We start from the raw sequence: 25,001 nt of genomic DNA on the forward strand, positions 1-25,001 counted from the left end.
TTTTCATCAGACACTATTTTCCATTTATTTATCTGTCATTCAATTTCCAGCCCTGAAATATAAGTGTTTGACCCGTCTCTAATGATAATACAAACAATCTATTTTCCCTGTTACATGAAACAGAGCTATACCATTCCTGTAATACTAATGTGTGTTTACTTCAGTACTTATATAGTTTTTCTTATAAAACACTCTTCATTAGACAGACAATACCATTTAAGTGTTGTCATCATTATCATGACTCCAGAACAAAATTTATACAAATTCTCATACTTGCTTTATATCAACAAAGTTTCTAAATATTATACAATACCACACAGTCTCCAATAGTAAAACAGAAAACTTGCTTTATGGTTTCAAGTGATGGTTCTTATCTAGAATTTGTCTTTTAAGGATGCCTGTCCCACTGTAGACGAAACACTATAGAGAGTTCTATTTTTTCCATACAGAGTAACCTCCCTGTCTTTTTGTTTTTTGGATATACTGTATTTATCTTACAATAAGACAATATCTGGTATTAAGCCCACCCATACCTAATGCATTTCAGTAGAAATTTCAACAATTGCTGTTATTATTTATTTGTAATAAGCCCATTTCCTTCTTTGAGTAAGAAATTATGTGTTGTCCCTAGGGGTGTCACAATGCACCAAGAGTGTATCATGATATATTGCAATACAGAATGAATATATTGCGATACGTATCCCGATATATTGTCATAGGAAAGATGTGCTCAATTTCATAATTAATTGTTGTCAGAATGTTATCAAACTTAATCATGTGTAATATGGATTACACAGATTTAAGATTTTTGTCGAACCAACCATCGATTACAAAATTTGAACTATTGAAAGCCTGCTTTATGCTTCATACATAAAAATAAGCTTCTGAAAAATATTGCAATACAGCAATATTTCATCTCTGTATTGTGGTACGATACAATATACCCGTGTATTGTGATTATACATACCTGTTTTCCGATATATTGTGACAGCCCTAGTTGTCCCCCTAAGTTTTATTGCAAGATAAATACAGTATCTGATGTGTAACTTGGCCAGAGTACGAACATTGCATTTTTTCATTCAGAACACTGTTAATATCTCTTTTCACAATTCAGCTACAAAACGTATGTCTCGTAGGTGTCACCCTCTGAAACCTCCAATAAGGGAGATCTCTCTCACTCCACATTCATAATGCGGGAGAAAGTGTGTGAAATATGACCGAGATTGCTATGCTTAATTTATCTATCTTGTTTTTATGCATCAAAATAGCTTAATTTGATTCAGTTACACCTGTTACGATCATTACACACACCCTGCATTAATTAGGAGATCATTTGACTACAGGATGTATATTTTGAGTTTGTGGGAGTTTGGACTTGAACAAGGAAGTTTTGAGGGAGATTGGTAAATTTTGGTCAAGATGAGGGAGTTTCCCTCCTAATGAGGGAGGGTTGACAGCTATGAATTGCCTTTTTCTTTTCAAAAGTTAAAGCTACAGTCATGTTGGTTTTATGCATCAAAATAGCTTAATTTGATTCAGATACACCTGTTATGATCATTACACACACCCTGCATTAATTAGGAGATCATTTGACTACAGGATGCATATTTTGAGTTTGTGGGAGTTTGGACTTGAACAAGGAAATTTTGAGGGAGATTGGTAAATTTTGGTCAAAATGAGGGAGCCTCCTTCCTAATGAGGGAGGGTTGACAGCTATGAATAATCAGAATTGTCTTTTTTTTAAATAGTTTCCAATACATTGTTACAATTGCCTGTAGTGGTACAGGGAACCTTTAAGACAAACAACAAGTTTCCAAAATGATGGCAGCAAAGGGCAGATAATCCTTTCATTCCGGTTTTGATCCCTTGTATTGTCTTTTGTGCTTGATACTGTGAACGATGGTAGGCCGTGTAGGAAAGGCTGTTTTACCGCTGAATAATTTTTCTTTCTCGTCGTGAAATCGGATATAGTCTAAGTTCATGTGTAAGTTTTTGGGGAGGTCAAGTTTAGAAATGTCCTCTAGAGCACTTGTTTCCCGGACTTCGGTGCTGAAGTGACCGACCACGTTGTCGACTTTATCCAGCTTCGTCAGGACCATGTTAGGTATGTTGTGATCAAACTCCTTGATTGTCCGAGTCAGGAACTGTAAAAAAAAAAAAAAAAAAAAAAAAAAATAAAGTTTTATGAATGCTTTATAAAAGTAGAAGTCACAGGATCATCAAAAAGTGCAAATGTATCATATTATAAACGATATAATAAAGGTAATAGTTTCAGAAAATAGTTTTCCTCTCTTCAGAATCCAAAGGTCCTCCTCTTATAAATATGCATACTGTATACAAGGAATTTTTTGTCAGTGTTTACCTTTTGCCATTTCCGTCCTCCGTAATGATAGCAAACTTACTACTAGAGGGAACATAAGTAATTAACAGCATAATAACAATACAGTTATCAAATGTGAACAATTAACAATTAAGAACTGACGAGTACAGATTTTACCAGGGAAGGTACATTTGACTGGTCGTAAGCAGGGATCAATCTAGGTTTTAGGGGAAATTACCCTTTTTCAGATTTGGGGGAAATTGAAATGTTGATACAAGGCTCCAGCGTCATAAAAGTAAAGGATAAATGTTTTGTCTAACATGTACACGTGTGCAGTATATTTCAATTTATAAACAATTTTAAGCTAGAAATGGTAGCACTTTTGTTTAAATTATGTGCAGAAAATGTATATATGCAGTATTATGCATTTTAACAGTTGAAGTTTAAAGAAAACATATATATGGGGAATATTTTTGAAGAAAAAACAGCTATTTTCTTGTTGAAATGGAGGGATTTTGAAGCACACATGGGGAATTTCCAAAAACAGGTGAATTTACTTCTGTAGGGAAACTACCCATAAACGGTAGTGAATCAAGTCTAGATTGATCCCTGGTAAGTTTCGCAGTGTACAATATTATTTGGCTGATTTGTAGAGAGTTCTGAATTGAAGGAAGTCTGCTTCAACCTCATTACCGAATGTAGACAAAGATCTAAGGATTAGGCCGAGTCCAGCTTACCCAGAGTCCACTATACCAGCATAACAACAACACTGATTTTGCTTAGGACAACAAGTGAGTTATTTAATTTGTGTAACAGAACTGGACTGGGTGAATCGTCAGTGATCAGGTAGCTCACTTGGTAGAGAGTATGTCTAGAGTTTGGAGAGTCCCGGGTTTCGAACCCCGGTCTGGCCGTGCATTTGTCTTCTCCATTACAAAATTGGCAAGCTTAATATATTATTACCAAATCTTGTTTCAAGCACTGGGTGAATGATTGGCAAGAGGACACCTGAACTTGGGTTGTGTAAATAGCATTGTCTTTGGGGGTGAAGACTTAGAAAAAGGAGGGAGGAATGAACTGGTGGGCGACCAAGAAGCTTTAATGGAAAGAGTTACAGATCTTTTTACTGGTCTATTTATCATTTGTTGTGTTAAGTAGTGCATATGTGAGCTGGAATTCAGGTCGATTCAGATGATAATAAAGAAAGACACGTTAGTCACATTTTTTTTTTATTGAACATCTTCTTTGTAATACCATATCACTTGGACACTTGGACATTTAAATACGATAATTTCCAGGTTTTGACACCTGAAATGGTCAGAACAAAATGTTTTCTCTTAAAGCCATGTTCCGGTTGATATCACATTTTCATCTGACAAATCAGAAGTGATAATAAGCGAAATCTACTGTACTTGGAAGGAGAGGAGGGGTTAATAATTTTCCAAAACCAAATTTGACTACACATCACACCTGATACTTGTTTTGGCGGTCGGTCAACTGTGTTTCCTTCCAGTCTTCTTTCTCTCCAAATATGTCTTCGGCGATCCTCTGTATCCTTTCCTCTACATCGTGTGGTGGAGAGTAGCCTCTCTTTGTGCTTACACCACTGCAAACCAAACAGGTTCATTGTCAACATACATTTTCATCATTACCTTACTTCAGGCTGAACAAAATTAACTTTGTATTTCCTGTTCATGTTCCAATAAAAGTTGGTAGGGAAAACATTTATAGGTAAGTAATACATTCTCTCAAATCTGATTTTTCCACATGTATATATACAGTATACTGTGAAATTCGCCCATGAAATAAATTTTGGCCCAGTGATAATTTGGCTTTTCATATCTCATAACTATGTAATATTTATTATGTATTCGCAGTAATGATAAATATTTCTCACATACTTCACAGGGTGATCCCGTTGTTGCTAGGGAAAAGATAACTCTATCTTACACGCGGTAGGGAAAGACAGCTGACACGCTCTATGACGTCATAATAATGGATTGTCGATGTGACGTCATTGTATTGTTTCTGTGATGTCATACAATTGTTGTAAATGGGGAATCATCCGTCCCAACCCTAGGGCTTTGGGGTTTGCCAGAAGAATAAGATGGATGTTTATTTTCGACTGGAATTTGTTTATTTGTATATATGTGAGAAAAATAATCAAACATGGGTCTGTTCCATAGACAGGGATATCTCAACCCTCGTGTAAGAGTTTGGCTGGTCAGCACTCGGCAAGCTTCGTGCTGACCGGCCAAACTCATACACTCGGGTTGAGATATCCCTGTCCACGGAACAGACCCATGCAAGATTCTATAAGTCCTCATCACAGAGGGTGAAAAAGGCGAAAAATTAAACAGCAGTGAAACATTTCCTGGTATACAGTACCACATTATGTTATGGTCCTTATGATAAAACTATTTTAACATGCACTTTTAACAAATACATTTGAAACAAGTTGCTTCTTTAAACATCTATGCTAGACCTTGTCTTTAACATTTTTACCGAAGGAAAAAATAAGTACAAACAATGGGGCAATATTTATGAAAGCATGCATCACTTTTACAATTTTGTTTTTGCATAAATGATAATCAGCCGTTATATTGCAAATTTTATTGAAGAAAATCATACAATGCAATAAAAGTTACCACCAAACATTGAAAGAAAAGGATGCTTTAAAATCAGATGTTATAGAGAGGGGAGAACTAATGAACAATAAATAGTTTGTTTTGTGTATTTACTATTTTGGCAAAAGGTTTGAGTTGGTTTGGTTTATTTGTGTTTTACTTCCTATTAACAGTTATGGTCATTTTAAGGACATGCCAGGATTTGATGATTGAGGAAAGCCGGAGAAAAACCACCGACCAACGGCCAGTACCTGGCGACTGCCCCACGTAGGTCTCGAACCAGTGACCCAGTGGTGTAGGGCTAGTGGAAGTAGAATGTCGACAGATGCCTTAATTACTTGTAATAATTAATCACTTGGCAACCGCGGCCCCCTTGGCAAATGGAAAACTATATGTTGTGCAACTGGAATATTTTATGTTTTTTAATTTGTTTTGTATTACCGGTACATGTATTTGTGATATGCTTCATTTTATCAGGGATGTAAAAGTATTTTATTATACCCCCGCAACAAAGTTAGTGGGGGGTATACTGTAATCACCCTGTCTGTCGTCCGCAGTAAACTCCTTCTTAACTGAAAGGTGGATTTCATTGAAACTTTGCATGAATGATCAGTATCTTATGTAGTTGCACAATGGCATTTTAATTTGGGATTTAGACCCTTTTTGATGGAGTTATGCCCCTTTGTGCGAAATACTTGTCTGCTGAACTCCTCCTTAACTAAAAGGTGGATTGCATTGAACTTTGCATGAATGATCAGTATCTTATGTAGATGTGCACTGGCATTTTAATTTGGGATTTCAACCTTTTTTGGTAGAGTTATGCCCCTTTGTGCGAAATATGTGTTTGAAAATTTTCTGTTAAAAAAATACCTTCTCTTTCTGAGGCACTGCATTGCATCTAAACTTCTTATGTGACTACTTGCTGGAAAATCGTACAGGTCATCAACATCTTCTTCCACTGGTTTAGGTTTTGGAGAGCCCTTCCAAAACTTCTTTAGAATAGTGGCATTACGACACGGAACTGCAGGGAACTAAAAATGTAAACATTATCAAATTTACTTCCATGCAATTTAACACCTCCGAAAGATGTGAATCTTGCAGGAGGAAAGAAGTTCCCAATTCAGGGAGGTTTAAATAACAACAAGTTAATTAATGATTAATTAATTTAATGAGACTCAAAAAAGCATACTATCTAAATACATTATATATCATAGTGCACAAAATATAGCACTGTAACACATGTTAAATTATAAATTATTTTTCATGATATATTGATCCTTTAATTTCTAATGGAAAATAATTTCTAATGCAATTCAAGTGATCATCTCCCCCCCCCCCCCCCCCCCCTTCACAAAAAAAGAGTTGAAATCAAGAGTACCATTGGCAGAAACAGTCATCCCAGTAAAGTTATGAATGATATTCACAGTGTTAATTATAAGTAGATCTTCGTTCAAATGAATAAAACCCCAATGGGGCAAGTGTTGAGGTCCTCCAATGTTGGGCAGCGTGTAAAACGAATGAATTTTCACAAAAGTTTTGACCTTAATCATGCAGCAACTTTCAGAAGAGATATCATCTGAATGCAAAATCCACCTGAAAGTTTCAGAGGAAATGGTCTTATTTTAAAGGTTTGCACTGTATGGACCTTTCCCGATATGTCCCCAAAATGCAGTAGGGTTCGGCCTCTTATTGTAATTGGGCATACTAGTACTATATACACGTATATCTGTCTGGTAACGGGTTATTTCATCCTAAATCCTGTTAACGCTAAGGGTTGTTTCACTGTAAATCCTATTCGCCCTAGGTTGTTTCTCCCTAATTTTTTTTTAAAAATTTATACACTAATATAATAATTAATATTTAAACATATCAACTAAACTTATTGATAACTTTCTATATTGTTTGATGTATTTCATGGAGACAAATACGCAACTGTGCGAGTGCGAGGTCGGCTTTTCACAGCTGCCGTTTGTCACACTCGCTTAAAAACAACACAAACACATTTCTTTTCATAAAATTTATTTTAATTTAATGGAAGACTAAGAAGACTTAATTTGTGACTTAAAACTACTAAAATTGAAAGAAAATTCCAAACAATGTTTTGTCCTTACATTTTTTTTAGGGCGAAACAATCTAGTGCTAACAAATTAAACCTAGAGCGAACGGGATTTCGGGCGAAACATTACCCAGAGTCCATCTGTTTAGTAATATTCATCATCTAATTGGACTATGGAAAGTTGGCGAAAATTTAAGTGTATGTTGTTGGGGCTTAAACCGTCTGGGCTCAACAGCACAAATGCAGTGATCCATCTACAATTTATATTTATGAGTCCTTTTCAACTGTAATGCTAAAAGCAATCATTCCCACAATGTTAAATTTAACCATTTCCAGAAATTCTGTGATTCCCATCAAAATTCTATGAGTACAGGACTCAGGACTCGCATGTAGATTTATCACTGCAAATGGGTAATAATCCTGCATTTTGGTAACATTTACCCATTTTGATAACAATTTTATTACTCAAATGGGGAATATTTATATCAAGTGAATATAAACCACACATCTAGAGTTCTTTTAAACACTAATGGGGCAAAAAGGGCATCATTCTTTCAATGAAGTACATTTATGCACAAAGACAAACAATGTCTAGCATTTTGTTAAAAGGACAAACCACTCAGTGTGTAGGAAATTGAATGGGACGCAAGTGCAAATGCGACAGGTAAGCATGATTTTTTTTCTGTGTGCTATTTATAGCTATTCTACAATACATTATAAGCAATGGAGGAGATATAATTTGTCATTTTCACAAAATAGACAGCATTTTCTGTATGAATGTCAGCTGATCAGGTTACACCTACTTACCTGTATTTCACAGTATCCGTACGGACATTGCCAACAAAAACAAGTATCCCGAGGTTCGAAAACCTGATCACGTTAGCTCAAGTTCACAACATGACCGTCATGGTGATTATTTTATGAGCAATTGAGTGTCTTTTGTATGTTCTCAAAATAAAGTTTGCTTTTTTTTGTATGAAATAAACGTACCTGTGATCGACTTCCTAGTTGTAAACATCTCAAACCCGTGCATATTCGACTGCACGATACTGTTCGCAAGGACGCTGCCATTTTCTTTTCAAAATCTGCCTCCTTCAAATGTTTGTTCTTCTCGGCGATGATGTTCAAAGCTTCTGAACGACGATGATATGTGCTTGTTTTCATTGGTGAAGTCAGTTTGATTGGAACAGGTGCTGTCAGGTACTAGAACAGAAATATAGTGTATAATATACACACATATATTCATCATTTCTAAGCGCCTAATATGACTAATAACATGTTTCCAAAGGGAGTTTATGTATATCACAGGACAAAAATATGTACCAATATGATAACAGATTTTGCTCTAATCTGTTGATGTGAGCGGAAAATGCAGGGCCAGACCGGACTCTAGACGGACGCTCAACCTTTTGAGCTACCTGGTCGCCGGTGATCGACCCGGTTCAGTTCCGCTACATTCCTCCCTCCTTTTTCTAATCTTCACCCCTGAGGACACAACTATATTTACAATCAGGTTCGGGTGTCTCCTTGCCAAGCATACACCAAATGCTTGAAACAAGGGTTTGTCACAGGCACCACTCACAGTAACAGGAGCGGAAAAATGCACGGTCAGACTGGGGTTTGAACCAGGGACTCTCCGAACTCTAGATGGACGCTCTACCAATGGAGCTATACCAGTGGTCGCCGACGATCGACGCAGAGTCCAGTTCCGCTACAAATGCACATTGTATCAAATCGACTGCATCATTTCTACTGTAAATACCAATGCAACACCACCGTGTAATTTTTCCCGACCTAGTAATAGTTCATTTGAAACTTAAAATTTGAATTTAAGAATTTGACATTTTGTTAAATTGAAAATTGTAATAATATGCACTAATGTGAGATTAGAGAATGCAGATATCAAATAATTACAGTCAACTTGTTGATTTCCAAGATGGTCAGGAGCTACAGTGTATGTCGTGTTGAGGTTAACAACAAAGGTGTACTTTGAGAGCTGACTTAAATCAAATATCAACATAGTTTATAGCTACTGAAATCTATCATACATGAAGCAGAACTTGACTGGGTCAATCGTTAGCGAGTCGTGACCAGGTATCTCAATTATTTAGAGCGTCTATATATCTAGAGTTCAGAGGTTCCAGGTTCGAATCCCAGTCTGGCCATGCATTTCTCCTCCGCTGTTACATTGGTTCCTGTGACCAACCCATATGTTTTAAGTAATGTGTGTACACTAACTGGCAAACGGGTTCCTAATTTTGGGTGTAAGTGGTGTAGTTTATGGAGACAAAGCATAGAAAAAGAAGGGAGGAATGTAGCAGCATTGGACTGGGTCAATCATTTGTGACCAGGTATAGCTTAATTGGTATGAGCCTTCATCTAGAGTTTGGAGGTCCAGGGTTTGAATCCTGGTCTTTGGCCATACATGTTTCCTCTGCTGCTGTTACATGGGTGAAAAAGCTTTTAAAATCAAGTTCTTCATCCATGTGTAACAGGAAAGAAGGTAATGTGCGTCCACCTGGGATCAAAGCCGATATCCCTAGGTTCTAGATGGACACTCTACCACTGAGCTGAAGGGAAATTCCCTCTAGTGCGAAGCTAGAAGGCAACCGTAATTCTATGTACAATTAAAATCTGCCACAGACGAAACTGCAGATGATATATTACAAGCCATTAATTAAAGAAATCTATACAGGACACCAAAACTTAAATTTCTGTATCAATGACAATCCATGTATGTGTTTATGGCAAGTCATTGACACTTGTAGGGGATACATGATTATAAGCAGTGTACTTTTAAATGAACGAAAGACAATCTGAGTGTGAAGAATCTGCAAATTTAATGTCATATAATATTGTAATGTTTATACTTCCACATGATTGTAATATTGTTATCTTCATTGGTTAACAGAAGTGCTGTGATGGGGATGGACTTGACCTTGCTGCTTGACCCTTGACCTTTTGGAAATAACTGTCAGGATGTCTGTCATCACATTGCAGCTTGGCCAGTGTGGGAATCAGATTGGAGGTCAGCTCTTCCAGACCTTCATGGATGATATCCTCACCAAACCCTCACAAACACAGGTACAAGTACCAAAACAAAACCCAACCCAAAATGATGAGGTGTATTAAGGTACCACTGCACAGGTAATAATTGCAGAAAAGAGTTCCACTGTAGAGTTGTTCTTTATTTAAGGAATTCTCATGATCACTTGTGTATGTCACCCTGGTATAATACTAGCCGCTTCCTACCAACTTGGCTAGAGATAATCTTTCTTAAGCTTATTTGGTAGAGTGTAGGACTAGTAAACCAGAGGTCCCAGGTTCGACTCCTGGCCGAGGCATAGAGAAATTATAACCTCTGTTACACTGGGGCCTACATAGGGACCCAGGTAATATTGAAGTGATACTTTCACAAGAATTGCTTTGACCCCTGGAAATCTCGGGACGAGTTCTTTCCTGAAATCAAAATATGAGCCTCTTCTTACCGACTTGGCTGGAGATACTTTCTCTTTAGTTCATTTAGTAGAGCGTTAGACTGCAGTAAACTGGAGGTCCCGGGTTCAACTCCTAGTGAAGGCATTGAAAAATAATGACCTGAGCTGTTACATTTACATAAATAGACAATAAAGCAATATCATGATTTTTTTCTGGCTCAGAGTTTATGCTACTTCATTTGGCATGGTATTCCTCTTTCATTTTGACATCATGCATTTATAATTCCTGGATTGCATTATTGGTAAAGTTTTGGGATTGACAGTGGATAGTTTGTAGCCCTAAGTTCATTCAACCCACGTCATAAAATAAAAAGAGGATATTTAATGGTATCCCATGCCATTAAATGTCATATATTTTTCTCAAGAGTGGCAGAATATCTCAACAAAATTGTGTTTTTTTTTTGCTGCTAATATCTGGTAAGATTTCTAAATAAAAAAAAAATGTCATTAATTGTGTAGTTATGTAAATAGCATATAATGTATGTTGCGAAGGTGTTCCAAACAATCTTTTGTAATGCCATCACTTCATCTGAAATTGAAACTGAAAGTCTACACAGTGAATAGAAACTACTTTTCACATGTGAAAATGTAACATTTGATATATCTTCACTAGTTTTTATTAAATGGATAATTCCTGATATTTCACTAATGAAAATTAATAAGTCATTTTTTTTCTCTTTTGTTCTACTTTTCTGTATGTTTCCACTAATTTCAAACAACTATTAAATTCATATTGTAATGAAGCGTTTCACTTGGGACAAACATCCTTACTTACACTGGTGATACCTTCACTGACACAGGTCATTTCCTGTTTCTATGATGTCATTTCCTGTATGTGTGTTGTCATTTGGAAGCTACAGTTTTGTAAATTTGACCTCATATTCAATTTTGTATTTTTTAAAGGTACCTCCTGATAAAAATGAGACCTACAAAGACGAGGTCCTGTCTCGGTTTTTCTACAAGGATCAGATGAAAGAGGGTCTTCCTGAAGCAAGGGCAGTAATGGTTGACATGGAGCCGAAGGTAAACTTTCAACGGTAAATTGGAATGGACTGGTGCACAAGTTAGCGCTAAACAGTACAAGTATTACTACGCTTACTGGGACCTGCTGTGGCTCTGATACCATATAGCTATGGCACATTTTAAATGCATCAAGATGATGGCCCTGACATGGGGCCACGGTGGCCGAGTGGTTAAGGCGTCTGGCTGTCTACGATCACTAGCCCTCCACCACTCAGTCATGGGTTCGAGGCCTATGTGGGGCAGTCGTCAGGTACTGACAGCAGATCGGTGGTTATTCTCCGAACACTCTAGTTTTCCTCCACCACCAAAAACCTGGTATATGTAATAGCAGCAGAAAAATGTAAGGCCAGACTGGGGTTCAAACCCGGGACACTCCGTACTCTAGACGGACGCTCTACCAATTGAGCTACCTGGTCCACGACGATCGACCTAGTCCAGTTTCGCTACATATGTCCTTTAATGACCATAGCTGTTTATAGGAAGTTAAACACAAACAAATCATATCAAAGATAGCCCCGGATGTTTCGTGTATTGACAGTGACACATTGATTTCTCTGAATGTTTTAGGTGATAGCCCAGATATGTTGTGATGCCAAGAAGTCAGGCCAGTGGGTGTACCCAGCTAAACAACAGCTCTGTCAGCAGAAAGGTTCAGGAAACAACTGGGCACATGGTTACTGTATCCACGGTCAAGGTCAGGAGGTCAAGGTCATGGAGATGGTCCAAAGAGAGGCTGAGAAGTGTGACAACCTTTCAGGTTTCTTGTCGCTGATGAGTGTGGCTGGAGGTACAGGATCGGGGGTAGGGGCGTATATAACGGAGTGTATTAAGGATGAGTTTCCTCACGCCTTCCTCCTCAACCAGGTGGTGCTTCCGTACAGGTACACAGTGTAGAAAAAAACTTTAGATGAAAATGGCTTAATTGTGTCTCAAACTATGCTTTATTTTATTTTGATTAGTTCACCTCCACGAGGCATTAGATGATGATATTTGACCAGTAGCATGCTGGGATATAGTATAAAATTTCCTTTAGTCTGGAGTACTCTTAAGCCAAGGAGACACAATATATGAAAATGTATGCAAAATTTCTTTTATTGAGAACATTTACCCATGATTGCTTAAATATCCAGGTGAGAGATACTGGCCCTCTGGGCCTCTTGTTTCACATGCACAGATTCAGTCAAGTTTCCATCAATAGGACTGTGTGGATTTAAATTTATTAATGCATCAAACTTCTTGCAATGACTGGTAGCTGTGGATAGGCCGTATCCCAGGCCAACCCATATCCACCCGTCACGCGCCAAATCCACCCAGCATGCTCAATATCTTCCTGGCTTGTGTCGTATCCTTTAAAGATTCAGTTCAACACTTTTCAGAAAAATCACACCTCAAACTGGTAGTGTACACACAGCATATCCATCTGTGTTTGCTATTCAGTTTATTGTGTTTTATTTAAGGTAGAATGTGACTTTGTTAAGCTAGCACATGATATATAATTTTCTGTGTGTTGTATGTATTATTGCTAATAATTTTAATGTTATAGAGCAGTATAGGATAAAAAAGGTTATCATATATATCCATTTCCATATTCTGCTACGTATCAGCCTCCAACCCTTTGGGCTGATATGGAGTTGAATATGGAGATGGTCAAATGATATGATCAATGAGCAAGGAAGAACATTTTGTGTGTTATCTGTTGACAGTATGGGCGAGGTGATCGTACAGAACTATAATGCCGTTCTGACTCTGTCACACTTGTATCGTAATGCTGATGCCCTCATCGTCATGGAGAACGACCATATCCAGAAGATCTGTTCACAGCTGCTGGACCTCAAGAAGATTTCCTTCCGCGACATCAACAATGTGATAACACACAAGCTGGCTAGCGTACTACAGCCAGTCTGTGTGGACAAGTACCCCGGCTACTCCTGTCAGAACACTCTGGGTAAGTATGTCCTCATTAACTCATTCCCGCCTGAAGTTTCATAATGAACTGTTCCAACCTTTGAATTAGAAGGGTTCAAATGTGTCTTCAGGGGTGAATGAGTTAACACAGTGTGTCCACTCTGAAAGCTGTTTCTTCATTAACCCTTTCACCCCTATGTAACTTTAGTTAACTCTTCCATGCATTGATCTGGATGAGTCCATTTTGGTCTACAGTGGTGAAAGGGTTAAGAAGTCATTACTCAAAGTAAAATCAGAATTATAAGGTCCCTTTCGCATATCCGGTTCAATCAGTTGAAATGATTGAACCTGAAAGAAAAACGACAGGTGCAGATCTGAACAGAGGCTGACCTCAGAAATATTTGGCATGTGTAGATTGAGGGGTCCAGATGTGCCTGACCGAAACTAAAATGCTGAATATTGTTAGTTTGCATTATTTCTTTAAAAAACAAGGTCAAGTCACATGTAGTTTTTAAGATACATTATATAATTTAGTGGACTTGTCAAAGAAGGACATGTTTTTCTTGATATATTGTTATTTGTTTCTTTGAAACTGCATTTTTTAGTTCTACCTATAGAACGGTACAAATGTGTTTGTTTGTCATGGAATATTTCTGTGCAACCTGAACTGCTTCAACCACGATACGCAAATGTAACCTATGACATTCATAAACCTAAGAGAACCTTTTAAGACTGACCCTTTGTGACATGAGAGTTGATATTACTGGTCTTAACCTTTGTTACACGAAAGTTGGTACATGTATAATAAGTGATGAACTTTGACCTTTGTAGCATGGGAACTGGTGTTACTAGTTATGAGTCATATGATGACCTTTGCCTTTTGTAATATGAAAGTTGATATTACTAGTGTTGCCATTGGTTATGGGCCCACCATGAAATAGGGGGCATATAACGTTGTTCGTGTCTGTGTCCGTTCCGTCGTGTCCCATCATGTCGTGATTCAATGTCAAGGCCAGGGTCTATATATAGAAAGTCATCAAACAATTCAATGCTATCACTCTATCAACGTCATTTCTTAACAGATTTTTATCAAAGTTTTCAGGGAGTTACTGGCAAAATCAAAGTTATTGTAACTATCTACAGATCATTATCAAGCACTGAAACTAACTGGTTATAGATACATTATAAATGTTTATTTGTCAGTGATTTGGAAAACAATTGAAGAGGCTTAAAGCCAAATACTATTTTCAATGTTTACATTGGACTTTTGGATCGTTTGACATTGAATTAAATGAGTTACAAGAAAGTTGGTTTGAGCACAGAAGCCTTGCTTGTGCATGAGAATGGTTTCATGAATACGGGCCAATATATTACTGGTGTTGCCCTTGGTTACAGGAGAGCTGATATAATAAGTTATGACCTTTGCCCTTTGTAGATTAAGATCTGATAGTACTGGTCTTGCCCTAGTTATCACCTTTGCCCTTTGTAACTTAAGATCTAATATTACTGGTCTTGCCCTAGTTATGACCTTTGCCCTTTGTAGAATAAGATCTGATATTACTGGTCTTGCCCTAGTTACGACCTTTGCCCTTTGGTTACAGGAGAGCTAATGGAACACCTGGTCCCCCACAGTGATTACAAACTGTTGACGGTGAAGAACATCCCTCAGATGTCCGAGGCGGCCATGACTTTCTCCTCCTATCAGTGGCACGGCCTGCTCAAACACCTGCGACAGATGCTCATCGCTGATGCAGCCATGGAGGAGGGTCAGTAACAGTGTTGTTATATTGAAGCAAATGAGAATGATGAGATTGCATAGTTGCTATTTTTTGCTGGGGATTTCATTTCGCTTTATTAACACTCACCAAAGACAGTGCAAAATTAAATATACAGGGATCAAAAAAAATAAAAATATACAGGGATGAAAGAAAAGACTTTTTCAACCTTTTACTGCTGAACAATCATAATAAAACACAGATTTAATTTCATTTATTATGTTGTTTTGATAAAAACAGGTTTGAAATAAATCCCATCACCCAAATACAAATGTTCCCTCCTGAACGTGATATGTTTACCTTGCCATGTTGCACAAAATCTTATCATCACAAACTTATTCTGAACGGGACAACCGCGAAATGTTAGCACCATACTGTACACTGTCTCTCTCAGCTATGAAATTCAGGTCATCAGCAGTCAAAATGCATTTTGATGCCTGCTAATATTGAAGCTCATTGAAGTTGTGTGACTTTTCAAACACATCAAATTCATTAGAATGACATATTATTAAAAGTTGGTTTTTAATAGAATATGTGGTCTTTCTAAGATTAGTTTAAAATTTAAATATTCAAACATTTTGAATGTTCGGTTATGCAGTGCAAATACAGGTTTCCAATTTTTGACAGAATAAAGACTTGCATTGAGAATGATGGTATAAAGATGCTTTTAAAAATGTTAAATAATGCTGGTTAATTACAAAAAAAAAAGATGCCTTTCAAATATAATATCAGACAAACAATATCATATTTCAGGCATTAACTGGCAAGTCAAGTTAGGAGATGAAACGCCTCGGGGCAGTAGTCGCCACAACCGGTCCCTTGCAAACTTTCTGGTTTTGCGTGGTAAGGATGCAGGGTCGGTGGACACCTCGATGTTTGCTGACCCTACCCTGTATGCCCCCTGGGTACCATCAGGGGCCTGTCTCCTCACCGGTGCTCAGCCGCGTCTGTTCAGCAACTACGAGAAGAGTGCCTCTCTTGTGTCCAACAGCCGGACACCTGTACAGACTTTGGACCGCATCGTGGACAAAGCTTGGAGCATGTTCTCGTCACGTGCCTATGTACATCAGTATGTGAAACACGGACTGGCCGAGGAGGACTTCTTAGATAGTTTTGTGACTTTGGAACAAGTTATAGCCAGTTATAACAACTTATGATGAAGTTACAACTCATGGCCATTAACAAGACAATGTTTGAAGAGTAACTAGTCATAGCCAGTTACAACATCTTGGAACAGTCAGAAATAAGTAGTAGCCAGTTAAAATATTTTTGGACAGGGTAGCAAGTCAAAGCAAGATACATCAAGTTACAACAAACTACATGTATGACAGAGTTACAAGTCATTGCAAGCTACATAAAATAACAACAAACTACATGTATGACAGAATTACAGATCATTGCAAGTTACATCAAGTTACAAGAAACTACATATATGACAGGGATACAAGTCATTGCAAGTTACATCAAGTTACAACAAACTACATGTATGACAGAATTACAGATCATTGCAAGTTACATCATACTTCATGTATGACAGAATTACAGATCATTGCAGGTTACATCAAGTTACAAGAAACTACATGTATGACAGAGTTACAAGTCATTGCAAGTTACACCAAGTTACCAGAAACTACATATATGACAGGGATACAAGTCATTGCAAGTTACACCAAGTTACAACAAACAATGATAGAGTAATATAACAAGTTAAAGCAAGTAGAATAGGAAAAAATACGTCAGTTTAACGACTAATAGCCTGTGGGTGGTCAGGTGGCGCAGTGGATAGTGCATTTGCCTTTCACCAAGTCTGCGGGAGTTAAAATCCCTGATTTGACTTAAAATGGTATGGGATTACCAGCCCGAACACTTGGGATTTTTCTGGGTACTCTGATTTCCTCCCACATAAAGACATATAGACCCTCCCTGCGCTTACATCGGAGCCAGATTAATATAAGTTGAATGAAATTGTTTCATGATTGTTGTAAAATAATTTACAACAAGCTACATTGTATGGCAGTTATAATTCACTTCTATTACTCCATTTGATGAGGGGTTTGGGTGGGACGCTTCCATTGTGCCATTTGATTGGGGAGGGAGGGCTCTTCTATTCTTCCATTTACTGGGAGGAGGGAGGGGGGGCGGGGAGGTAGGCATATAGAGTTCCCATTATCCGTCCTGTCATGACTGTAGCGACTTCCTTTCTTAACAAAGTTTATACAAAGGTAAAGTATGAGAATACCTCGTACGAGTTTATATTTCAGAGTTCCAAAGTCAACACTAAAAATGCCGATGCTGTTTATATGTCATCAACAGAGCCAAGGGGGTATTAATGTCTTTAGATGTTTGCTTGTCCTGTCATGACTTTAGAGCAGTCTTTTCTTTGCAAATGTTCACAAAAGTTTTTAACAATTGTCAAGTATGGAAATTCTCAGGACAAGCTGATATTTCAGGGTATATCATCAACAGAGCAAAGGAATGCATTGACGGTTTTAAGGCGTGTTCTAGTTTATGGAGTTAATATATTTTTTCATTAAAAAGATAACTTTTACGACTCCGAAAATGTACAGTCTATTTTGACAAAACTTTGACCATAGGCTATATATAGGCCACAGCAAAATTATACACAAGCAAAATAGTTTTCCATTTGGCTTTCATCTTGTTATTCCTCTTCATTAAAATAATCACATTTCTTATGTAATAGTTCTATAAGATAATAGTATTGATTGAACAATCTATAATCACTGTGGACTTTATAAACATGCGTTTTCTAGTTATATGTATCAATTTGGAACGTTGCCCAACATTTACTTATCTCATTATGATGTTTACTTATGTATTGTATTGATAAATTATTAAATTTATATGTTATTATGTGTTTATGTTGATTAATTTATTTTGTTTGTTTACAAAAAATAAGCTTATGTCGAGATCCAATGCCCTCGAAAACATCTTCTCTTCCAAACGTATTTAACTTATTTCAACCAGTTTGGGCTTGAAGCCTCTTTTGTGTAAGAGTCAGTTGTACTCTGATGAAGAAGACTGATTTCTTCAAACGTTGAGGGACAGGCATCTTTGATACTCAAGGGGTTACGCTCACTTAAGCTCTACTTACCCCTGGAATATGTCATAGCCAAATAGAAGTCTCAGTGTGCACCACCTTGTGGATGAGACGGGAAGACGATTTCGATCATTTGATGTAAATTGACTGGCTTTGAAGTCGGAGGTCTGTTCTCTCTAATCTTTAAAGGACAGATATCATCCTGACTATTGGTAAATTATTTTATACCTGAAATTAATCAAACCGCTGTCTTTCTATGACATATTCCAGGGATGCAGAAAGCGAAATTGAGCGTAACCCATGGAATATCGAGGATTAGGGACAGGAAACTCTGTAATATGAAACATGAAGCCATATTATATAATTTAAGCCACTGATCTTGGCCCTTTTGTTTTTTTAGAAGTTGTTGAAAAGTGTTTTTTAGACAATTCACCACTGTGACATTTAATATTTTTGAAGTTTATTCATTTGCAAAAGTTTGGTAGCCCTTCCTCCCAGAATGCTACTTGCTAAACATCATCACCCTAGGACTTTTGTTTATGAAGAAGAAGATGTTTAAAAGTTTGTTTTTAGATAATTGACCCCTGTGACCTTGAATATAAATGAGGGTCATTCATTTGAACAAACTTCGTAGCCAATCAGCCCAGCATTCTATTGACGAAATATCAACATCTTGGCCCTTTTCGTTATTAAGAAGAAGCTGTTTAAAAGTTTTTTTTAGACAAATCACCCGTGTGACCTTTAATATGATAGAGAAAGTTATTAATTTGCAAATATTTGCTAGGCCTTCATCCTAGAGTGCTACTGGCTGAATATCATCACCCTAAGACCTTTGGTTATGAATAAGGAGTTGTTTTAAAGTCTTTTTAGACAATTGACCCCTGTGACCTTGAATATAAGTGAAGGTCAGGCATTTTAACAAACCTGGAAGGCCTTTATCTCAGCATACTAATGACCAAATAATGAAATCCTGGTCCTTTTGGTTATTCAGAAGAAGTTGTTTAAAAGTGTTTTTTTTTAAAACAATTTACCCCTGTGACCTTGAATATGAGTGAAGGTCAATAGTTTAAAACAAACTTGGTACCCCTTTATCCAAGCACGCTCCTGACCAAATAGCAACATCCTGGTCCTTTGGATATTCAAAAGAATTTTTTAGAGTTTTTATTACGACATCCTGTGGCCTTGAATATGAGTGAAGGTAAATTATTTTAACAAACGTTGTGGCCCTTCATTCTAAAATGCTAAATGGCAAGATATCAATATTTTGGGCCTTATGACTATTCAGAAGAAGTAGTTTAAAGATTTTTAACATATAAGACCCATGTGACTTCGAATATCGGTCAAGGTAATCGATTTGAACAGATCTGGTAGCCCTTTATGCCAGCATGTTTTTTGCTATATATCATCACCATAGGCCTTTTGATTATTCAGAAGAAGTTGTAAAAGTTTTTTTGTTTGTTAGAGAATTGACCTTGAATATCAGTGGAGGTCATCCATTTGAAGAAAACAAACTTTGTAGCCCTTCATCTCAGCATGCTACTGGCCAAATATCATCACTCTGGTCCTCTTGGTTAATCAGATTTTTTTTAAAGATATTTGGCCCGTGACCTTGAATATCCTGGGCCTTTTGATTATTGAGAAGATTTTTTTTTTTTCATTTTTTTTCTTTTTTTCTAGACAATTGACCCTTGTGACCTCAAATATACCCGTAGCCCTTTGTCCGAGCATGCTTTTGACCAAATATCAACATCCTAGCCCTTTTGGTTCTTCAGAAGTTATTTGAAGTTTTTGTTATAGACAATTGACTCCTGTGACCTTCATTATAAGTGAAGGTCATTCATTTGAAAAAAAATGGTAGCCCTTCATCCCAGAATGCTACTGGCCAAATATCATCATCCTTGGCATTTTGGTTATTCAGAAGAAGTTGTTTAAAAATTGTAACATTTGGACCCCTGTGACCTTGAATTCGAGTGAAGGTTATTTATTTCAACAAACTTAATAGCCATTCATCCCAGTTTGCTTCTGGCCAAATATCATCAACCTAGGCCTTTTAAGAATAAGTTGTTAAAAGAAAATTCTTGACGCCGGACGAAATCTTCGGGCCAGGTGAGCTAACAAGTTAGATGTCTTTATCATCCACCAATCACTTAAAATTCCCCTGACGTGTGAATAGCCCGTTGTTTTATAATTCCCTCTATAGTGAGGACAGACTATCACTTAGATTTCTTTTTGTTGATATTTTCATCGTTGGAGACTATAGTTTAATCAGCTCTGTCGATGCTGAATTTACACAATTCAGGATGCCCTAAAAACTGCAATAGAAACTCAAAAATTCAATCACTGCATAGTTCAGTCCAGTTAACAACCAAAATATTTATATCCCCCGTTGATAAGAGACAGGCACACCACTGACTGTGTTACCGTCATATTTCAATGTTGATTAAAAGAGAAAGGTATAAACAAAGGTTGGAATGCTATAATCCACTCTACATGTTGTTTGATATCGTAACGTTGACACATTTATTGGATTTTGAAATGAATATGTTTTCATTTTACTTATCAATAACGCTGTTGTCCAAATACGCTCCAAATTACGATTACCTGGTTATACAGAACACGATATGCCCTGTTTCGTTCACAAATACAACAATAACACATACGAATACATGCGATGCATTATATTGAGACGTTTGTAATCAGATTTATTGAGTTGATTTTCCCCATGAATAAATGATCTATGTCTATCCAACATACTGTCAAAATAGTGTAGAACATCAACGGCCCGAAGTTTAAACAACGATGTATTAAACTATTAACCGTTCAATAAACTTCAGCAAAGACATTCATCGTTTCATGCATATTAATTTGTTTAATATTTTGTCTATAATAAAAGCAGTTTCAAGCTAGGAGATCGGGGCATTTTGTTTTGTCTAAATGGTGTTTGCTGATTGTTTCAGAACGACCCGGTGAGTTTTTAATATTTTATTAATTATTATAATTATTATGTGGGTAGAGTCCTAATTACTAGGTTTAAGACAACCAATATTAGCCACAATATGACTTGATCATTTCGCAAAGCGTGTTAAGTAACGGTGTGATCTGCGTATCAATACAATGTAAATTACATTCATTCGAGGGCGACCTTGCATAGGCTTCACCCAAGGATATACATGTTACCTCTGTCATCTGTTAACATAAACACAATCTAGAAAATACAAGTTAATATCTTCAGTATAGCAATATCCTTGACATTAACTTGTTGGCCCTCGGAACTGAAATACAAATGTTACGTGAATGAATTATAGCCATAGTCGCTATCGATCTTACGAAATTTAAAGAGTAGGCAAACAATCTCCGATAACTTGTGTATATCAACCTTTTATGAAACTCATCTTTTGCAATGTCACATGCTATCAGCACGTACAAATATTTGTGTTAGTAGGACGTTTGATTTACAACCCTTACCTTATAAATACGACTCTCTATATGTTTTTCACCACGGATAATTCTTACGCAGAATAAAACTGAATGGAAGTAAAACCGCTGCGATAATGAAATTAAAAAATCTTTGTCATAGATTTAATATATGGTGTTACACGATGTTGGTGAGCTCAATACTTCAATTTACAGGGATTTGGACTAGCGCATGGATAAAGCTTGATGTTTGTAACTATACTGGATTGTATAACAGCCCATGTGAGTGTGACTTCGCCGTGGGCGCTACAGAAGGTATAATTTTCAATAGGACCAACAGCGACGTTGCCAGTAACAGAACAATCGCCATCTCGTGTTTGAATGAAATTGTCAGCAAAACAGATCGGTGTGATGCCTGCAGAAAGCTCGGAAACAGTAAGTAATATTCAGAAGGATAATGTGTAGGTCATATTTGTCCTTTTATGTTTTATTTTCTCTCCGGGTATTTATCTACTTTTAACAGTCGACGTCTGCAACATTATCCGGATGAATTAATCCATTTTATTATATGGATACTTAAATTGAAAATATGACACATTATCTTCATATAACTCTTCCCTGCAGTTTCGGGGAAAATAGGCCTGCTGTGTGTAACCCACTACATTTCTTACAAGACGATTAATGCATAATCAGGGGCTCTGTGTCTTTTAATGAGGGGATAAACAAGAAACCACATTTGATCTGCTGCCCGCATTGCAACATTTTCGATTTATATGTTTTCTCTCTACTTCCTAAACACATTGTGTTCCTATTAACTAGCTGGCAGTACCTCACATTTGACCCTAGTGTCGAACGTTCGCCCAAGTGTGGTGGGCAATGGTTTCTGTCCCCAGGTCAGGCCATAACAAAGTAGTTAAAAGTGGTAGTTGTTGTAACCTGCTCAATTAACGTTCAGCACTTAGGTTAAGTTCAACAACTGGTTCACCCGTTATCAGATTTATGTGACCGGTTGGAATACTTCAGTGAGGTAGCATACTAAGGTCAGCATCAGAACCGCGCTATCAACAAGCGACATGAACATCATCTTACCATGTTTCCAGCTCACAAACAAGCATCGGCAGCGAATCCACAATTAATAATGTCATGGTTAAATTACTTTGGTTTTGTTTTGTTTACGCCCTATTAACTGCTAAAGTCACTTAATGATGTGACTCCATGTGTGTTTTGTATGCGTGCATGTGTGGATGTGAGCAGGGGGCAGGGTATGTTTGTGTACGTACTTGCCTCTTTGAGATCGCGCGCATCGGATGCCGACTTTAAAGTTCTATCTTACTGAAATACCATGCCAAAGGCACCCAGCACAGCATTCCGCCCGGGCACTGCTAACGGGTGGACAAGTTGTTTCCATTTCCTTAAATTCTGAAGGTTATGCAGGGAATAATACCGTTTTCAGGACATTAGTATGTCCCGGCCTGGGGACAGAACCCACTGCATTCCTCACTTGGGCGAACGTTCAACTTGTAAAGCTAAAAGTGAGGTATTGCCAAGAAAGGCACTAGGATATAAAAGGTATTTAGAAGTAGAAAGAATTATCATGATACCAATTGTTACAATGGATGCAGCAGATTTATTATTGTCAGTTTTGTGTCCCCCTGTAGAGGGCACAAAAGCAAATCCCCGATTCTGAAAATAGTTCCACATTGATTGCCTCTTACGATACCATGCAGTGGGTAACAGCAGGTGTAGTCTTTCCTTGATCCACGATATGCAGGGTGATGTTTGGACCACATGTCACAAATAGCAATTGTATTAAAACTTGACAGTTTAGGTCTAAGGGCATCTCGGATTTTATAGGTATATGACCCTCGTTATATCTTCTTGTGACCTAAAAAACACAGGAAATAAAAAAACATAATTATGAGTCAGGTTTCATAAGTACAAACATAACAGTTGTGTAACGCTTAATACAAAAAATATACTTAAATCAACAATGATAGTGGTACTGTAAATATCAAATTATTCAAATTATAGATTTATTTCATTATGTAACGGCACAAATCCTTCTTACAAGTTTGTAAAATGAAGTATTGATATTGGCAGAATATTAATTTTATTTTGTTTTTCAACAGGTATGTTTACGATACGTATACTGGAGGCCATTTCGTTCGTATGCAAGATTGGATTTGCTTTCCTCTATGTTTTGTCCTGTTACGTAAGTTTAAATGAAGACTTTGATTCGAGGAAGATATTAACGAGCTGTGGGGTTTCGACACTGACATCCGCATATTTCTTAGGAAGTAAGTAATCAGTAATATTTCTTGTTATTTCTTAACTTTCAACATGTTTAATATACATATTTCTGGTCGCTTCTACGAGTCAGCTATGCTATACTAGCGTCGTTAATATATTGGTTGTTGCTATTTAAAGGTGTGCTCAACGTCATTGCGTGTGGCCTAGTCCTTGGACATGCAAATTCCAACACTTCTCTTGGCTTTTCCTTTTACCTTTGTGTTACAACCGGCTGGTATTCTATCATAGGGGTAAGAACACAGTTTTTTTTCTTGGCGTCTAAGAAAGCCCTGGCACACTTTACAGATATCAAAAGTTTCACATCCATTAACAGTGTACATTTGACTTTATATCATTCCACCGTAATAATGAAAGTGCACAAAATATATGTACAAAAAACCCCCCATACTATTTAAATTATAGAAAAAGTAAAATATATAATAATTTACAGCAAATATTTTCCTATATGTTCAAAAGGTTGTTATATTCTGGATTGTGGTGTGGCGGAAAATATTTCATCAGAATTGCAAGCAAGCATCGTGTAAAATGCAAATTAATTGTCTGCGACATATGGACAGTTCCGAGATTGATGAGAGCAGGAATTCTCAAGAGTTTTCCTCTAACGGCCAAGGATATATCGATAGTACTATCATAGAACTTAACGTTTCCGGAGATATCGACCCACCGGGAGTCCCACCTCGAGAAGTTCCTGACACATCCACTGGAAACAGTGGGACGACAAATATTGCATGGAGAGGAGCTCAGTTTCCTTTAATGGTTTATGAAAACATTTCAAAGTATTTTAAAAAAACCTAACCATTAGTAATATTTATATGCATTTTATCACTTGTATTTTATAGTGTGGCATGAAATAATATTTTGTTTTCAAATATGATAACTTTTCAATTTTTAATATTGCTTACCTAATTCGGATTATAAATGAACAAATTGTGGTTCAAATACAGGCACCATTTTCTCACATGATCAATGTATATGTAGTTTCTTAAAAAATATTTGTTATATCATTTACATAAATT

At 37.1% G+C, this 25,001-nt stretch overlaps 2 protein-coding genes across 2 annotated transcripts; one reads left to right on the forward strand and one right to left on the reverse strand.

The window, feature by feature from the left end:
* Positions 1 to 8,101, reverse strand: LOC110455742 (39S ribosomal protein L50, mitochondrial-like). The gene is made up of 4 exons (XM_021506082.1): positions 7,994 to 8,101; positions 5,818 to 5,978; positions 3,791 to 3,926; positions 1 to 2,144 (listed from the first exon to the last, which is right to left on the reverse strand). The coding sequence occupies exons 1-4, from the start codon at positions 8,072 to 8,074 to the stop codon at positions 1,848 to 1,850; spliced, it is 675 nt and encodes a 224-aa protein (XP_021361757.1). The 5' UTR covers positions 8,075 to 8,101; the 3' UTR covers positions 1 to 1,847.
* A 14-nt stretch (positions 8,102 to 8,115) lies between these two features.
* On the forward strand, positions 8,116 to 17,571 carry LOC110455749 (tubulin delta chain-like). Its single transcript, XM_021506096.1, has 7 exons — positions 8,116 to 8,203; positions 9,915 to 10,087; positions 11,404 to 11,523; positions 12,091 to 12,404; positions 13,227 to 13,468; positions 15,030 to 15,194; positions 15,957 to 17,571. The coding sequence occupies exons 2-7, from the start codon at positions 9,983 to 9,985 to the stop codon at positions 16,358 to 16,360; spliced, it is 1,350 nt and encodes a 449-aa protein (XP_021361771.1). The 5' UTR covers positions 8,116 to 8,203; positions 9,915 to 9,982; the 3' UTR covers positions 16,361 to 17,571.
* Positions 17,572 to 25,001: the final 7,430 nt, after the last annotated feature.

This window comes from Mizuhopecten yessoensis, unplaced genomic scaffold (assembly GCF_002113885.1).
Source record: "Mizuhopecten yessoensis strain PY_sf001 unplaced genomic scaffold, ASM211388v2 scaffold943, whole genome shotgun sequence".
Lineage (NCBI taxonomy): Eukaryota > Metazoa > Mollusca > Bivalvia > Pectinida > Pectinidae > Mizuhopecten > Mizuhopecten yessoensis.

What these genes read in the sequence shown, in the direction of transcription:
- LOC110455742 (XM_021506082.1), bottom strand. Translation starts at nt 8,074, where the DNA reads ATGGCAGCGTCCTTGCGAACAGTATCGTGCAGTCGAATATGCACGGGT. An exon ending in AACTAGGAAGTCGATCACAG is followed by an intron (nt 5,979 to 7,993) that starts GTACGTTTATTT and finishes TTACATTTTTAG; the next exon opens with TTCCCTGCAGTTCCGTGTCG. An exon ending in CAGTGCCTCAGAAAGAGAAG is followed by an intron (nt 3,927 to 5,817) that starts GTATTTTTTTAA and finishes TTTGGTTTGCAG; the next exon opens with TGGTGTAAGCACAAAGAGAG.
- LOC110455749 (XM_021506096.1), top strand. Translation starts at nt 9,983, where the DNA reads ATGTCTGTCATCACATTGCAGCTTGGCCAGTGTGGGAATCAGATTGGA. An exon ending in TGGTTGACATGGAGCCGAAG is followed by an intron (nt 11,524 to 12,090) that starts GTAAACTTTCAA and finishes TGAATGTTTTAG; the next exon opens with GTGATAGCCCAGATATGTTG. An exon ending in CTCCTGTCAGAACACTCTGG is followed by an intron (nt 13,469 to 15,029) that starts GTAAGTATGTCC and finishes CTTTGGTTACAG; the next exon opens with GAGAGCTAATGGAACACCTG.